The sequence below is a fragment of the Prionailurus viverrinus genome, chromosome B1 (genome assembly GCF_022837055.1).
Source record: "Prionailurus viverrinus isolate Anna chromosome B1, UM_Priviv_1.0, whole genome shotgun sequence".
In the NCBI taxonomy this organism is placed as follows: Eukaryota; Metazoa; Chordata; class Mammalia; order Carnivora; family Felidae; genus Prionailurus; species Prionailurus viverrinus.
In genome coordinates this window covers 21166575-21184952 of record NC_062564.1, presented here as the reverse complement: position 1 = coordinate 21184952, position 18378 = coordinate 21166575, and the positions used below count along the sequence as shown (strand labels likewise).

Here is an 18378-nt window from a genome sequence, read left to right as displayed (position 1 = left end):
CCTCCTTCTCCATTTAGCTCACTCAGCAAGGGCACAAGCTGCTCTATCTCCTGCCAGGCCAGCTCCTTCCTTCCCACGCTGAGCACGGCTCCTGGTCTAACATTTCTGTTCTCAGGAACATTAAAAACTGCACACGCTAAGTAAAATAACCTCAAGCAGGTTCTCAAAGAAGGTAAGCCCCGGGAATGTTCTCCCACCAAAGGCCGAGTGGCGGGGTCAATGCCATCAGCTCTGCAGATGATTAATACACATGGACAGATGGGGGAACACTTGAGAATAAGACAATCAGTGCCTGCATTTTTAAATCTAAAACTGGCGGGTTTGGATAAACTCAGGATAAGACAGAAATACCGATTTGTTCACTCTTGTTGCCAAACCCAAACCAATATTTACAAACCATTTGGCTGAACGAAGTTCACTGCAGCTGACATCAGAGACATATGCCACAGATTACAGACAATTGTACTTACTTACCAGGAGTTTAATGCCCAGGTCTAATAGTATTTGTTTAACATAACAGGGCATCTATATCCCATCAACATATAAAAACAACACTTAAAAAAGGAAGAGATATATAACTATAGGGCCTGGAAATAAGAAATTTGCTTGGGAGAAAATAAGACTTAGACAATCTTCCTTAGATATTTCCTAACACCAATCTCATTTTTTTCATATATGGTTATTGGGTGGGATCCGCGAAGATGCAAAGATAATCTCCATTTGAACCCTTTGGGATGTTGGTCTTTCTTGTCTCCTAAGATCTAACGTCAAAGTGTACATGGCCTTCCCTTAATTACCAGCCTCACAGCCACCCGAGTTCTGCTGATGTTTGATTTGTCCCTTTCCCGTTTTAGAGTCAAAAAGCCAAGCCCACTGAAATGTTCTTCAACGAACTGGCAAAATAGTAGTCATCTGCCTTCACAGAAAATCCTAGCAGGTGAAACCATTCAAAGAGGACTCAATGATGGCCTCTGAGAGGGAAGTGTTTGGTTACGCCTGTTTTATAATCTGCCTTTTACTTAGAGCCCACCATGGTGACACAGAATAACTTCTGAGCTCTGCATGAATTGTATCCCATTTATGAGTGTTAGTGCTATGCTCCTCCCTATCCAGGCCAAGCAACATGGGTCCTCTTTATAGAGAACTTTACACTAACTGGACACCTCTGTATATTGGCTTCTCTACAGGACACCAACAAGATTAGTGACTATTCTCTAAAATGACTCCAGCCTTGTGCATGATGCTGTTTTCTGGAATCACTATACAATAACACCACGGAAGCCATGTTTGTATATAGCCTTGTTTTCTTTTAAAGAGTTGGATGATGAGAGAAATTGGTAAGGCACAGTCAAGCCTAAATTCCGTATACCTGTTAGCACTGCCTGAATTAGTAGCAGAGAAAACAGTATCCACAGGCAGACATGTGAGTGAGTCTGTGTGTGGGTCCAGCTACTAATAAACATGAATGGGTGTATACATCCATGTATGCACACACACACATTCCAGTAACACTAATTACCACTGGCCTAAAGGAAATTGAGCAGCAGGTTCACCAAAAATACCCTCAGCATTTATTAGCTCTGCAAGTGAATTCCGTGTCTAAGAACACAATTTGCAGCAAATAAATACAAAAACACACGTGCCCGTTTATATTACATCTACCATATGGAAGGCTTGGGGCTTGGTAGTTTTCTCTCCACGAACTGACACAACCTCCCACCTGCAGTAGGGCTAATTATCTCAGCTTCTAGAAGAGTACCAGGTCCACACACTATCAGCACAGTAAGTACGCTGTGATGGGAATCGCATTCCCTTGACTCCAATTTCCGTGTTTTTTCCCCACTACAAATAGACGATAATTAGGTCAGTAAGCAAACTGAGCCAGGATAAACAGGAACGTAACTGAAGGTAAGGCTTAATGTCTAAATAGGAAACTTAAAGCAAATGGAAATAGAGAAGTCTAGACTGGGAGAAAATGGTGAGAGGCCGGGAAGTCAGGGGGGATGTACAATGTCAGCGGTCGGCACTGGAGAGCAGGCCCAGGAATCTTGAAGATCAAGATGGGGGCAGCACATAAGTGAAGTGGTGAACGAAGCAGCATATGCTGCAGGGGATGTAGTGGGCGGGGACCCATTCCACTGTCATCACACCCACTGACAGAGCCGCCAGGACCAACATTCTCACCAAATCTCACACCTTACAGGCCCTGGCAAGGAACTCCTGAATTGCCAAATTCCAACGACAGCCCTGTGGAAAAAAGCTCACCGTGTCACTAAAATTAGTCATGTCTATCTTTAGTTGCATGGGAGGCACCGTCTTCTACCAGCATTCCTTGTGTAAATGTCCTAGTTATCCAAAACCTAGCCATCATGATTAACGAAGTATCCAACAGTAATTTGAGGGTGAAATTAACCTTTGAATTGTGTCCGTGAATGTCACGATAAAAGCTAATTAGGATTAAAACAGCCACTATTCTCTCCTTCAATCACTTTGTTGCCTCTTGCCTTCTCCTTGACAATGTCACCTAGACATGAAGTCTTTGGCTTTGACGTCCAGTTAAAACATTCAACCACCTGACTTACCTAGCGACAGCCCTCAGTAACAAGTAAGCATCTTTTCTCCCTGCCCACGATATTTACCCTGCATCAAAATCAGTACTTTGTTTGGCATTAATGAATGAAGCATCTTTCTATCCAATGCCCAGCATGTAGAAAACTCTCAATAACCATCTGAGGTACAGATGAACGTCTGAGATCACTACGGTAGCACCTACTTCTTCGTACTTACAATATGCAGGTATTGTGCCTGGTGCTATGCCTACATTATCTACCCTGCAGGGTATTATGTACTCCCAATTTTCAGACTGAAAAGGTGGCTTAAAGAAGTTTACTCAGTCATCATCCACGGTCACACAGCCAGTAAATAATTGACCTGGAGTCCAGTCCACAGCACATAACCCCCCGGGAAGGCACGTTCTTTCCTCCGTGCCTTAGGGCCTAGGATATTACCGTCCAGATTAGCTGATACCATCCAGCACCCTATCAGCCACATTTTACATCCTTTGACAACACCACAGAGAGCAAGGTACATGCTCTTGATCTATTTCTTTCCTCCAAGTGACCATGAACTGATGACAAGTAAAGCCTGACAGGACAGCTCTGTTGGTCATGCGGAGCACTTTTTGAAAAGCCTTAGATAAATGTAAAGCCATCTAATTCCATGTTAATGGCAAATTCGGTTTTCTGTGTGGAAACCCATACCTTATGGCTAAATGGTGATTTCCAGGCAGGTCTGGTTGGCTGTCTCATCTAACGGGTTAGTAATTGAGGAAGTTAATAATGGTAAAAAGTCAAAAACATAGAGAACTGAAAAAAGTTTAACATTTATAGCCTTCTATTAGCTCGTATCTGATAGAACTTCATAAACTTGTAGGCAATGTAATAGGAAATGCTTCAAAGTGAAAAACTTTAAATTTTAAACTTAAACTTTAATTTTCATTTAAAATTTAAATTTGTAAGCCTATAAAGAGTTAAACTGCTCCATTTCTACCAGGGTGAATTAGTTATCACCTCATAAAGGTATGAGATGAAGAAGAAAGTATCAAACAAAAGGGACATTTGAACCGATAGCCACAACCTTTACTGTGAGCAGAGAGAAATATTTCATGGAATTGGAGCTGGGTGCATTAGGGCTTGCTCCCTTCTAGACCTTGATGTGCCCAGGGCAACCTGGCAGGGAGACCAGAGCAGGAAGTCACATGACCATAATACCCACTGCCTCCCATGACGTACTCAAAATTCTCTGCTTTCAACCATCCTTTCAACACCTAATGAAAGTTCTGAATAATTGGGCTCAGAACCTTCACACAGAAGCACAGATCAGATGCAATCTCTGGGGCCACCTAGTTTTGCCACAAAACTTTCCCCACTGTCAATGCCCACAATTCCAGGGGATATGACAAAAGTGATTATACTGTGGGTCCTGCTACAAAGATTTCAAGCTTTTAAATTGAATTGACTCTGGCCCTGTTCAAACAGCCCTTCACTGTAGTATTGTCCAAATCGCAGAATGGATGCTGGGCCCTTTCCCCATGCTCTGGACCCATTCCCATCTGACCTGCCATTGGGCTGATATCTGTATCTCTGTTAAATAAATTTGCTGAGAAAACATCCACAAGACCTGATAGGTGGTTTATTAAATTATTGTTGATGAACTTTTGCTGAGTGGACACAGACCCTATCATAAGGCAAGCACCTCCATGCCTCTAAAACTGTGCTATCTCACTCCACGTCTCCTGAACAAAGAAAGTGAGAAAAGTAACCCATAGAAAGGCCTGGGACCTCTCAAGTATTTGTGTGGCTGGCTGAATTAATCCGTAGCCCATTAACCTACCCATTTTATTCATAACGTACTTCAAGCTCAGTACTGCTTCCCAAGAGAAAGCATAATACACCAAACACTAGAAAGCACTTAATGGTTTGCCAGGAATCTTTTCAGTAAATCTGTAAGTTAGGGATGATGCATTGTTCACACTGTTTTATAAGTACAGGAAATGAGGTTTGTTCAAGTTTATTCAGGGACTAAAGACAGAACCCAGTACCAGTTCTTCAGACGTGTGGCCAGGGCACTTTCTACCCAACCTGGTACCTAGAAAGGCCATAAAGCCAGGTGCTGAAGAGTGTGGCATCTGGATTCCTACTAATCAGGGGAAAATCTTGGTTCTACCACCTACTGTTGTGAGCGCGCATGAGTTTCTCAGCCTGTGCACCTCAACCTCCTCATCCGTAAAACAGGGATATTAAGAATAGCCACAAGGGTCCGTGAGGACTACTTGAATAAATACATCTGAGAAATCAAAACAGTGTCCACTACATAGTAAGCACTCCATAAATGTTATAACATCGTTACCATGTGTGGTGGTTATCTGGGAGCTTGTGTGATGCCAGACCCACAAATCAATGAGGATCGCTCTAAGGTGATGGAAAGTACTAGGCACAAATCCTGCTTCGTTATGTGGTCCTGGGAAGTGCGTGTTCTTAAAAACTTTTAAATTAAATATGTAATGTAAAAATGTTTTAAATGTAATATACCAGACTCTAGAATTGGAGAGAGGCACGCCTTGAAAAGATAACCTGCCATATTGTGAAGAGTGTGTGTAGAGGTCCACATGGCACAGACATGCGGGCTTTTTATTGACTATTCCAATTAAAAAGAAAAAAGAAAATAGAGGCATCTGGGAGGCTCAGTTGGTTGAGCTTCCTACTTTGGCTCAGGTCACGATCTCACGGTTCGGGGGTTTGAGCCCCACATCGGGCTCTGTGCTGACAGCTCAGAGCCTGGAGCCAGCTTTGGATTATGTGTCTCCCTCTCTCTCTGCCCCTCCCCACTCTCTCTCTCTCTCTCTCTCTCAAAAATAAATAAACATTAAAAAAATTTTAAATAATAAAAAAAAAGAAAATATAGGGCATCCTTTTATTATTTGAGGGAAAAACATTATCCAAATCATCCAAAGGGAAGGCACTGTAGAAAACAAGAAATTACAAAAGTCCTTCATAACTGGAAGGCATCATTACTATCTCATTGGGAGATATGCATACCGCAAAATAAGTCTGGTTTAAAACTTAGAAATCAAAGTTACAATTAAATGAGCTCTATAAATGGACCTACACCAGATGTGAACCTGGTCCTAAATTTCAGTTTCTAATGAAATATCTCACAGCCCTTGCTCACAGAGCAGCTAGAATGCAAACATTTTTTTCCTTTTCCATTATTCAGAATCTATTCTGATACTAATTAACGGTGGTTAAAAAAAAAAACTCAAAAGAAAATAACCATGAATAAAATGCACTATCCCTCTTCCTACCAAATGACCAGCAGCACAAACCTTCCGATCTCTTTGACGCCAAGGACAGCTGCTGGAAACAGAAAAAACCTTAGAAGGTGGGTCTGGTTGCATCACTTCATCAGCTGAGCCTCCACAATTGGTTTATAATTTACTTAGTAAAAACAGATAGTCAAACATTGGTCAAGTTCCCTGAAAGTCATCCAGAAGGTTGTCCTTGCTTACTGTGCTAACAGAGAGCTGAAAAGGTGCTGTCGAACTACTGTGGTCCCTCTTATAACAGAGACCGCCCTCCAGGGCTCTGTCGGTTTGCTTGCCCTTTAGAGGAAGGGAGGGCAGGAGCAACAGTTCCTAATGAGAAACCAAATAATGCTAATTCGAAACCTAAAGTCCAAGTGAAAGGTTATAAAAACTCTTAAGAGCTCCTTTCTGCATAGAAGAAAATGTACATTCTCAAAAGTCAGCTTATGAAATTACTGCATGAAAAATACCGTTTTTTTAATGAATCTGATAATGAACTTCACACTAAAGTCTTCATACTAAAGTTAGCCTATGCCTTTAATAACAGCACAAAGCTAGTCAAATTTTTCGACACCTAAAAAGCACAGCTTATAGCAGGGACAGCCAAACTGCCCATGATTATCTCCAGAAGTTTAGGAAGCTCAGTCATGCCCCAGGGATGTCACTGTGGCCTGAGACAAGGTGACTTTCATGAGGAAATAAGAAAGAGATTCTCTGGGGCTGTGGTGGGTTTTTTCAGATGCAGGATGAGCTTTCTTCTAACCATTCAAATGCCCAAGGTTAAGATATTTGCAACCAGGGGCATCAAATTATAGTCATAGACCCATAGGGCTTGAAGGGCCCATAGAAATGGGCCTCTCATTCTATGGCAGGTAAGAGGGCCCAGTGAAGGCAACTGATATGTGCAAGTTTCACAGTGACTGAGCTGACCCAGCAAATTGAGGAAAGAGAATGGAAATCAGGAATGTGCCGCTCAAGTTCATCCAGCCCCACCCGGCAAGGTTCTCACTACCCCTGTCCTTCTCATGAGGCAGAGAAGTGCATACTAACTGAGAGCAAATGTGTACCCCTAGAAAAAGGAAAAGCACTTCCTTTGTCCCCTTCCTTCCACCCTCCATTTCCTATTCCGACAGCCCACTTTTCTCCCACTCAGTTCCACCTTTCCAGGGCCTCAGAGTGCAAGCACAGCGTTCGCAGTCTTTCCAGGACCCCAAGGTGCAAAGCCAAGGGTCTTGCATCCTCCTTGCTCGGTTCCCACTAGAGCCAGAGGCGGTGGACGGCGCCTTCACAATCACATGGAGCAGAAGCAGTAAATGAGACTGGTTTTGCTTGAAATGCAGAATTTCTGCTAATCAGCTTACGGCTGGTTTGGCCACAAGAATGGTGGCTCTACACTGCATAATCCATCTTTGTAACTTCCTGTCTCCATAAGCCTGCGTGTATGTGTCCTGCTGTGCAAGGTGCTGGGGTGGAGGGGGAGGGGAGACGCAGGGCGGTGTGGCGGCGGTTTCGGCGCAGGCGCAGTGCAGTGCTTGCCGCTGTTGAGAAACGAGTATCCGCTCCTCCAACACGTTCCCTTCTCATGGCCGTTCGGCCCCTCGGATTCATTGTATACACCTCATCTCCACACACGAACAGACCTGGCTATCGCTCTAAATGTAGGGCCGCCTTATCTCTAAATGGCCTTGAATGTGGGTCAAACTAATATCATGAGGGAGAGAAAAAATACTCCGTGCACTTTTATCTTTAGACCGTAAGCACAGAAGAGCCCCGGACATTCCCCCTCCAAAAAATAAATAAATAAAATAAATTTTAAAAATAAAACCATTTCACCATGACACTTAACAAAAAATAAGGGAAAGGCTTGAATGTTTAAGGAGTCACTGCAATATGACATTTGTCTCAACTTACCCCACCTATGTAAACAGCATCACTGTAACCACTCAAAAAGCAAAAGGCTCTCTTATTCCACTTGACATGAAAACGTTTCGCTGCATTTTTGCTTTACTGCTGTGCCTAAGGAAATGCTTACCTTCCAGCATTTTTTGCAGACTGTTCCTCATGACGTGGATGTTCTCTATCCCGATGAACTGAAACTTGATATTGGAGTAGTTATCTTCGTTCTCATAGCCCTTCCCTGCGGCACGATTTGCCATTGCATTGAGCTGCGGGGGTCAGCAAAACAGAAGGGTCACCGATGGCATTCAGGACATAACACAACCCGCACATTTCCCCGACAGCCATGAAAGCAGTTCAAAATGATGTGCAGAAACACAACATGTTTGAAATCAGGGGAATAGTGTGCTGAGCTGTTCAGGCACGCATGCTGAGCTTATACGTTTGTTGACGTTTTCTTAGCTGGAAAGCATTCTGCACATCCCTTCTGGAGATGCCTCTTACAGTTCCATGAGAAATGCCGGATATGCAATTCTGTGAAAGAGCCGAGTCGCCCTGACTTAACCAAACATCATAACCTGTAGGTCGGCAAAAGAATATCGGCAGATACAGCTGGAGTACAAAGCTCTGTGAGCTAAATCATATCTTCCAGGATTATACTGCCGATAAACACATTATCCTATAGGAATGATGGCAGGTTTCTAATCTGCCTCCAAGAATCCCCCAGTTAAACCTTGAACAGGAATCACGGACTAAAGCGAGGAGATGCAGCCCTCTCTCCAGAGCCGTTTCCTCCAGGCACTAGACACCTGCTAAGAGGGTTTGGGGACCACTTTCATTACCATAATTTTGTAGACGTGAAGTGGAGGTTTCCCAGTGCAAATCAGGTTAAAGACAATGGACTTTGACGACATTTATTAAACGGAAACTTCTGCCCTTATCCTGTGTAACTCAAACCAAGCAGGGGGCAAGCCCTGCCTTAGCTGAAAAATACATACGTTTCTGGAATGGACGGACGTATTACTGTTAATGTTCTATCCTTGCTGTTTGGCTAAGCAGGTAGTCACATCCTAGGAAACAGTATTCACTGACCATGTTCCTCTTCTGTCCACAAAAGGCAGGTGGGTTATCCCAGGCAGAAAACTGACACCAGGAACTCACCACCAGAAAATAAATATATATATATATGTGATATATATATATATATATATATATGTGATATATATATGATATATATATATATATGTGATATATATATGATATATATATATTGATATATATATATATCGATATATATATATATCAGTTTTTAGGCTGACAGTGAGGTACCAGGGGATATTAACAAATACTTTCCAAAAAGCTAAGTTAAAAACATAAATATTCTTTGACCCAGATCTTTACTTGTGAGAATCATACACAATTAAAACTACCAGCACATAAAGACAGGTGTCCAAGAATGTGTATTAAAACTTTGTAACAGTAAAAACCTGAAAATCTATGCATATCCCAATAGGGTAATGAGGAGACAAATTATACTATGTTCACACCCTGAACTTCTACACAAACAAAAAGAAAGATATGGATTTTACATATAGAGAGAGAGACAGAGAGACACGTACATTGATTTGGAACTGTCCATGACGTTAAGTGACAAGCGTAACCTAAAGAATAATGTTCATACAAATATTTCATTCCTTGTAAAACAAATGATAGATATGTATTCACGTTTATACACGTTTGATTAAGCAGATTAAAATGAATGAACAACTATACCAACCTGGCAGCAGGCAGAACAAAGAGACAGGTGGCAAGTGGCAAGGGGACACGATCAATACTATTTTAGATGCTTTTGTGTCCTTGTTACAAACACAGTATATTAGGTTTCTAATTTAAATTATAGACATAACACATATTAGCAGCGAGAAAGAAAACTGCAGAGGACAAGCCAGTGGTACTTAGAGCCTGGGCTGGCAGACGCCTCACTTCTCCATAACAGTCCTGCCCATGATTGTCCTGTCACATCAGCTGGGGCACATCAGCCCCTCATGACACTGTTCCCAGTTACCGTCACCCTTCTCCTGGGCATGCTATCAGAACAAAGGGTTTGGCCTTCGTCAAGAAAAAAATATGTTATTTTGAAGACAACGTATGTTTATCCCTTACAAGTTTTATTTTAAGGGGAAACTTTTTTCTAAAATGACTTATAAGCATTATTCTTTTGAAACCCACTGTTACAAAATATCACTGCTTTGTATAATTATTTTCCAAAGCTGTTGGCCAATCCTTTACAACAAGCTTCATCAAAGGAAACAACAGGAGACTTGCAAGTATCCTTATGCTACACCAACCTTATATTTATTCTGTTTCTTGAATAATTCAAGTTAAGCCTATTTACCACATACTGCAGAGATACTCTTCTTAAACAGTGTAATAAATAAAACTCAAAATACTATTATTATTATTATTATTTTAATGGATTATTAGAATTCTGTGTTCACATTTTTAAACAGTGGAATGCCTGTGACCTGGGATAATTTACTGGTAGTCTTTCCAAGCAAAGGAGCCACACAAGATGTCTTCTTGAAAGTCAATGGTACTTCTCATAATGAACAGAAGATGGCAATATTTAATCTATCAACCAAAGTGTAATTTTTCAAGGTTTCCACATATTTCACAGAACCTATCAGGATAACGTGGCAAATGCTGAACCCTCAAAGCAGGAAATACAGTTTTAGAATTAATACAAATTCAAGAAGCTATCCTGGACCTATATTATAAATTTTTTTTAACGTTTATTTATTTTTGAGAAGAGAGAGACAGAGCATGAGCGGGAGAGGAGAGAGAAAGAGGGAGACACAGAATCTGAAACCGGCTTCAGGATCTGAGCTGTCAGCACAGAGCCCGATGCGGGGCTTGAACTCACGGACCGCGAGATCATGACCTGAGCCGAAATTGGACGCTTAACCGACTGAGCCACCCAGGCCCCCTGGACCTATATTATAAATTTCCAGATAGAGTGTCCCTTGTATAAACAAAACAATATTAGACTAAGTTTAATTTGTCCCCTGTGCCTTTGGCTGAGAACTCCATCTCATGATCTAAGGAAAAGCAATTCATCTCAGCTCCAAAAAATTCTCAAAGAAATAAAACATTAGAGGTAACTCCACTCCACTTTCAATTATACTTGAGGAACACAACAGGCAAATGACAAGTAGGGCTGAAAAAAAAATACCCTGTTTTCTAACCCAAGATCACTCCACTATTTGATAATCTCTGCATCTTTGGATGCAGAAAAGCTCATTAAACGAAACAAAAAGAACTCCACTCATTTTCCAACAAACTCTTATGAACACCTACTGTGCGCCAGATGATAAACAGAATAGAAAGTTGAGTGAGAAGCCATTCCTACCACCATAAGCTTCTGAGTGTGGAAGGGAAAATACACAGCACCAAATAATAATGGCCTCTACCAGCCAGGACTGGGCAGAGGCTGTGATAGTGGCAGGAGTTTGAATCGGGAGCAGCCCCGTGGAGCCTAGGGGATTGGGGGTCATGTTCCATGAAAGCAAAAAGCCTTGAGATAGACGCTAATCATCTGGAAGGATGGAGACCGAGGGGAGGGCACTGCAGATGAAGAGGTGAGAGACAAAATCAAGGAACAGATCATCACAGAGCCGACCAGTGCCAGTGGAGTAGACGGTTCACAGATGGTGGCAGTAGCCAGAGACGAGGCTAAAAATTAGCCAGAATCCTCTACAAAAAGGCCTGATTCAGAAGGTCAGACTTTACGCATGACAGTGGAGAGTAACTGAGGATTCCGAGAAGATTTATTTGAAAATTTGAAGATTTAGTGTTGATGGCAGAGAAGATCCACTGGACTGGGGCAGAGGACACAGGCTCCACGACGAGCTTGCAGGGCAGGTTTGAGGCCATATCCCTCCACCTGGCACAGAACAGGACTCAGTGAAGATTTACTGACCAGCTGACTGGCCAAAGGACTGAATATGAGAACGAAGTGGAGGGGTGAACAGGCCAAGAATGTAAAGAAATAGAATCAGATCTTCCTCTGACCCTAAATCAATCAATCAATCAAACACACCAAAACCATGAGAACTTAGCCAACGATGATCTTGGTATCAACTCAATGGTCAGCCGGGTCACTCAGAAGACTACAACTATCTTAGCCTCACAAGTCTCAAATTTCAGCACAGTACATTCCGTACTGGAATAGTGACAGGGCCCAATCTGACATTGGGAAATGGAAACAAGTTATCTTGGCCAGAGGAGGACGGGGCCACATGAAGCGAGCGTCACGTGACGATCCTCTCCCTCCCTCCGGGACGGATGAAATGAAGAACCTTACCTTGGGGCATACACAGGTAAAAACATGAGAAGGCTTTATTTCCTGCAACTGCTGTCTAAAACTGTGCCCGTCAAATCTTCCTTTCCTACCCTCAGGATATCTCAGGCAGAATGACTAGCTTTTGGATTACACTCAGAGAGGAAATCACCATCCGGCTCCATTTACAATTCCAACGCCATATATGATGCAACCTCATCTTTCTCTCATTACAGGCTGTGAGGACAGGTGAGGGGTCTTCTCTCCTTGCTTCTCGTTCCTCTTCTAGGTGCTGTTTTGGGAGAGTGGGGAGGTAGTACAGAGGAGGGATAAGAAAAGTGACAACCATCTCTTCATAAAGCTGGCAAGACTGCAGTTCTCTCTCCACTGAGGTCACTGCTTGACTGGCAACACTTATGGGCCATCCCTGCCCTCTCAGTGAAAGAGTCCAAATGCTGCAACTCCTGGGGCACACATGTGGGCTCTTGGACATATGAGGTACACAAGTCACTGACATGGGAGATCCCTCAGTCTTGAACTTCTTCTAACCCCCTCAACTTCGCTCCCCAGCAAACACCCTGCAGTCACTTGCAGATGGAAACTTCGGGAGGAAGTCTTTGGAGGGACACTAGCAAGATGGCTCCTGGGCACTTGCTTCCTCCGTGCCCACTAGACCCACAGGGAAACTCCTCTGTCCTTGCACTACCAAAGAGAAGGCATGAAGACGTTCCACTGCCTCTGAATACTGCTGTCTCTCCAATTCCCTCTCCCCCTGCTCTCCGCCATAGTGGCCATCGGCAAGGATGGCCCACATCCTGCTAAAAAAGGAGATCCTAGATTCTCCTCTTTCAGGCACCTCCGTCTTTACCATGGGTTCTCTCAGCTCCCCCCGCTTACAGGATTTGCTAAGTAAGAACCACATAATTACCGATCCCAGAGAAACACAAAAATATCCAACATTCTGTAATGCAACTACAAAACTGCTTACAGAGTGCCATCAGAAGCCATAACCATAAAGCTGTTTTTGGAGAAGGAGCAAGGACAAAAGGCTGAGCATTCGCAGACGCAGGTGGCTGCCTTTCCTCACCCCTTCTCTGCACCGCGCAGCACTTCCTGCCAAGGTGCAGGCATCAGAGCACAGCTCAGAGCCCTTCTGGCTCCTCTGGCCCTGGCCCTGATTTGGGCTGAGCTTGTGGTTGGTTCTTCAGCCCCGTATCTCCATCTTCAGTGGGTGTGTGCTCGGAGGTGGCAACCCTCCTGAGCCTCACATGCACACAGGGCTCTGACTTCTGTGAACAGCTCCATGGTCAAGTGGAAGGAGCCTGGGCTTTGGCATCGGATAGGCCTGCATTTGAATCTGGGCTCTGCTCTGACCTGTGCAACCTTGGGCAAATTATTTTACCTCTCTAAACCGAAGCCCTAGCCATAAAAAGAAAACACGTCCCAATTTTCAGGACTATTGTAAGAATTAAACGACAAAGTGGTGCCTGGCATCTTTACAAGCCCAGCCAAGACCCAGAATAAAGCAAGGAGAAGTCATGAACAAGGTTGAGATAAAATTAATTACCTCCCATTTTGTAATTCAACTTCTATTGATTGCATCCACATTATTTCATATCAGCTTAATGCACCAAATCCCAGCAGTAAGATTTGGCCTCATATATTTGGGGAGGGGGGGCAGATATTCAAACATACTGAGGACCTCACTGCTTCTGCCTCCCATGTTTTTAATGTCAACAAGCAATTCAGAAGGCTTTCACCTCAAGAGGCAGCATGTGGGGCTAGCCTCACTGAGGACAGGAATGGTTGGGGTTGCCTCCTGTTCCTCTCTCTTTTTAGTTAAACCTGAGAGCTCCATTTCCCCCTGCCCACCACCTAGAGCAAACAGGGACTCCATCTCTTGGCTACCAAGGAAGCCTGACACTCTGGAACAAAAACCAACAGACGTGTTCTTTGGAAGAATGAAAGCTCTAAGCAAACAGTTTAAAACTCATGTGAAGTGTGTGTATGCGTGAGCAAATACAAGAACAGGGCACTTGTATGACACGCCAATTTTCTTTAATGGATCGGCATTGAACTTCTTATCACCAAGAGTAAACACGCTTAGTGCTAAATATACCCTTCAAATCAAATCCTCTGGATTAATTCATTTTAAATCCGGAATATGCCAGGCTCAACAGCTGCCACATTTCCCAGGAGGTTTACATAGCACAGTGCACACTTGGTTCACTGGCCCTGCCATCAGTAGGTGAATCTGTTTGGCTGTATTTAAACCTGGGAAAACGGGACAGGAGAAAGGCGTCCCAACCCAGGAAAGCCCCTGTCCTCTCCTTGTGTATCTCGTCTTCAGTACATTTACCTAAGATGCAGGCATTCTTTAATTCCCCTCTGACCACGAGGCAAGTCCAAACAGCCTTTTCTTACGCAAAACGTGCAATAAAGAGGACAGAATGCAGTCAAGGTAAGAAGGGAGGGGCTGTACTGTGATAAGCCCGAGAAAAAAGCACAAATGGAAAGAGAACAGTAAAGTCAGAGGTTTTCTGGTATCTTTCAAGTGAAAATCTTCAAGCAGAGCAGCCTTTTCTTTTTTTTTTCCAGTTTGAAGTTCTTACCAGGGTATTTGGTTTTCATATTACCTAAAAGGAAGGGAATCCTTTACATATAATCTGCTATAATGTGATACAGCTGTAACATGCATTTTATCATTGATCTCCACAACTGATTTGCTGATCTGGCATCTGAAAGGGACTCCATCCCCGTGGCCTGGCCCACAACTATCCCACTACTGCACTTGGGTCAGGAGCACGGGACTGTTCGAAGGTGGAGGGTATGAGCAGGGCACTGATCTTACACTAGGAAACCATCCAATTAAGTGAGCCAGGCCATGAATCACAATATTTGATGAACCGAGGCTCAGAGAAGCATTGAAAATTGCCAGGCTCTGAGTGCCTACATAATGGATAATACCCAATTCTCAATTCTCACACGGCCCACGAGTATAGGCTATGTCTATAGTTACCTATCAGTGTATACAATGGATTTGGGCTGTCCATCATTTGGGCTGTTTCCTGCTTCCTGTTCTAATGTTTCTTGTGTCCTTGTGTTCCTTTTAAAAATAGCTTCACTGACACAGAATTCACAGACCATACAATCCATCCACTTGTGTAATATATCCATTGTGTAACTGGCACTACAATCTAATTTTAGAACATTTTAATCACCCCAAAATGAAACCCTCTACCCATGTCCCCCCCTCCCCCGCCCCGGTTCCTCCCATCCTTCTAGCCCAAGGAAACCACCAGCCTACCTTCTGTATCTATGGATCTGTCTATTCTGAGAATTTCATATAAATGGAATCACACAATGTGTGATCCTCTGTGCCTGACTTCTTTCACTTCATGTAACAGTTTCAAGGTTCATCTACATTGTGGTACGCATCAGTACTTCATTCCTTTTTATAGCCAATAATATTGCCTTGAATGGATATACTACATTTTATTAACTCATTCTCAGTTGATGGACATATGGTTGTTTCTACTATATTTATTTATTTACTTATTTTGAGAGAGAGAGCCAGGAAGGGATGAGAGAGAGAGAGAGAGAGAGAGAGAGAGAGAGAGAGAATCCCAAGCAGGCTCTGCACTGTCAGCACAGAGCCTGACTCGGGGCTTGAACTCATGAACTGTGAGATCATGACATGAGACGAAATCAAGAGTTGGACACTCAACCAACAGAGCCATCCAGGTGCCCCAGGTTGTTTCTACTTTTAAGCTATTATTAATCAAGAAATATTCACAGAGAAGTTTTTGGTGGACATGTATTTTCATTTCTCTCAAGTTAGGAGTAGAACTGTTGACTCATATGGTACCTATGTTTAACATTTAAGGTCCTTATGGTCTTTTAACCTTTTCATGATGACAACAATCTTCAAACTATCATTTATGAGGTAAAAAAGTTCTGAAAATCCTCCTCTTTCCCCACAGGAAAAACCACTGTTAATGGCTTGGCATACATACCCTCAAATTTGTCAATGTATAGAATAATATACAATGTTTACAATTATTATTACATAAATGGGATGACATCATACATATTTGTGTATCTCACTCTTGTCGCATACTAGATCTTGAACACCTTTCCACACCCATGTGGAGCATGGGCCACATGTACTACTCTCTCCTCAGGCATAGGCACATGTACATTTTCATTACCGGCAAGAAGTTATAATGACAAATATGTTGATTAAGGCCATTTTGTTTGGTCATCTCATTTTGTCCTATATGTCCCATGTAGTTGTAGGTGATTTTGTTTCCATATATTCACTGGCACATCCCACTGAGGACTCCTTTTGTTGACTGGTTTACAAAGAAATGGGTCTAGGCCATGAAATTGGAAATTAAATTGGACCTAATGCTAACAGGCATAAAAAAAAAAAAAAAAAAAAGGAAACCTGTGTGGTATCGAGATACCTTGCAAGATGGACTTGGCTTATCCCTCGACCACTAGATTTCTTATTGACCATCTGATTAAATTATAAAATTGGTATATGAATACATGCATAATTAAATAATATTTACAAATAAGAGACATGTAGAAAGTTCTCTACCTCCCCAAATCCACCCTTCTCTATGGAATTTTAACAGGTTGCCACATATCCTTCCAGATCTCTTTCTATTTTCATAAACCTGTAATTTTTTTTACATGAACACAAGAGCATGCATATTATTTTGTGACTTTTTCATTCAGTTGACATTATATACTGTAAATCTTTCCAAGTCACAGATACAGATTGCTGCAAGATGAATCTGAAATAGTACAGCTGAACACCTCACAAAAATTGAACTGTGGGAGAGCCACAGTAATTTATTGTCAGAGAAAAAAAGGTCATTTTAGAAATAAGTGAAAAAAATAATTTGGTAGGGGTGCCTGGGTGGCTCAGTTAAGCATCCAACTTTGGCTCAGGTCATGATCTCCCATTTTGGTTCAGGAGTTCAAGCCCCACATCAGGCTTTCTGCTGTCAATGTGGAGCCCACTTGGGATCCTCTGTGCCCCTCTCTCTCTGCCCCTCCCTCTCTCTCAAAAAAAAGATAATAATAATAAATATTGGGGCACCTGGGTGGCTCAGTCAGTTGAGCGTCTGACTTCAGCTCAGGTCATGATCTCACGGCTTGTGGGTTCAACCCCCGCGTCAGGCTCTGTGCTGACAGCACGGAGCTTGGAGCCTGCTTTGGATTCTGTGTCTCCCTCTCTCCCTACCCCTCCCGTGCCTGTGCGCGCTCTCTCTCTCTCAAAATAAATTTTAAAAATTTAAAAAAAAAAATTAAAAAAAAATTTTTAATAATAATTTGGTGTATTTAGGAGAGCAAGCTCCAAAATTAAACCACACTCATGTGTTGTGTATACTGTATACCCAGCACACTCCTAGCAGTGGGGGAACTATCAAAAGTACCTGACATGATGAGGAAACTCACAGGCAGAAAAACACTCACCCAGGAAGAAACACAGGGCCGAGTGGGGTGGCCAAAGAAGAACAGCCCCTTTGCAGATGAAGCGCCCTGAGTGGGGGACGGCCGTCCATTTCCTTGGCTCTTCCTCGTCTCCAGTTTCAGGCTTCAGAGCTGCAAAGACATGCATCGGGACGGAACAGCGACACTTACTTTGGGCCGAGTGTCCACGACGTAAATGAAGTCACTTCCTGGATTGGCTTTCCTGATGGCCTGAAGCATCTGCTCGTCCTCCAGGCAGCGGGCACTGAAGCCGGACAGAGGCTGGCTGCTCCGACAGATGGAGGCCTGAGGGGAGAGGCCGTGGCCACAGCATCAGAAAGCGCGCCACTGTTCCCACGGACAGCTGCAGACTGTGTCCCCAACCACGAGCCCCGGGCTCACTTACACCCCACGCCAGCTTGGAGAAGTGTCTGCATACCTTCCAAAAATCCAGCTTGGTTTCTTTTTAATGCAGGCCAAAGAAACCACAACAAGGGCAAACAGTGCAAAGTTTCTCGGTGTAAGAAATTAGGAGTGTGCATGGATGTTGAGATAGGACCTAACTGATGAAATGTAAAGCCATCTAAGTAGCCTACTTTCAGGGTGCCTGGGTGGCTCAGTCAGGTAAGTGTCCAACTTTGGCTCAGGTCATGAGCTCATGGTTCGTGGGTTTGAGCCCCGTGTCGGGCTCTGTGCTGACAGCTCAGAGCCTGGAGCCTGCTTCAGATTCTGTGTCTCCCTCTCTCTGCCCCTCCCCTGCTCACATTCTCTCTCTCTCTCTCTGTCTCTCAAA

At 43.2% G+C, this 18378-nt stretch overlaps 1 protein-coding gene across 1 annotated transcript in view; it reads right to left on the bottom strand.

Annotated features, from left to right (window-relative positions):
• The window catches only part of MTMR7 (myotubularin related protein 7), a 107203-nt gene that overhangs the window by 20085 nt on the left and 68740 nt on the right, over window positions 1-18378 (bottom strand). Inside the window, exons 6-7 of the mRNA XM_047854828.1 lie at window positions 17757-17891; window positions 7896-8028 (exon numbers count right to left, since the gene is read on the bottom strand). Of these exons, the coding sequence (XP_047710784.1) occupies window positions 7896-8028; window positions 17757-17891 (268 nt within the window). The remainder of the gene's footprint in view (window positions 1-7895; window positions 8029-17756; window positions 17892-18378) is intronic.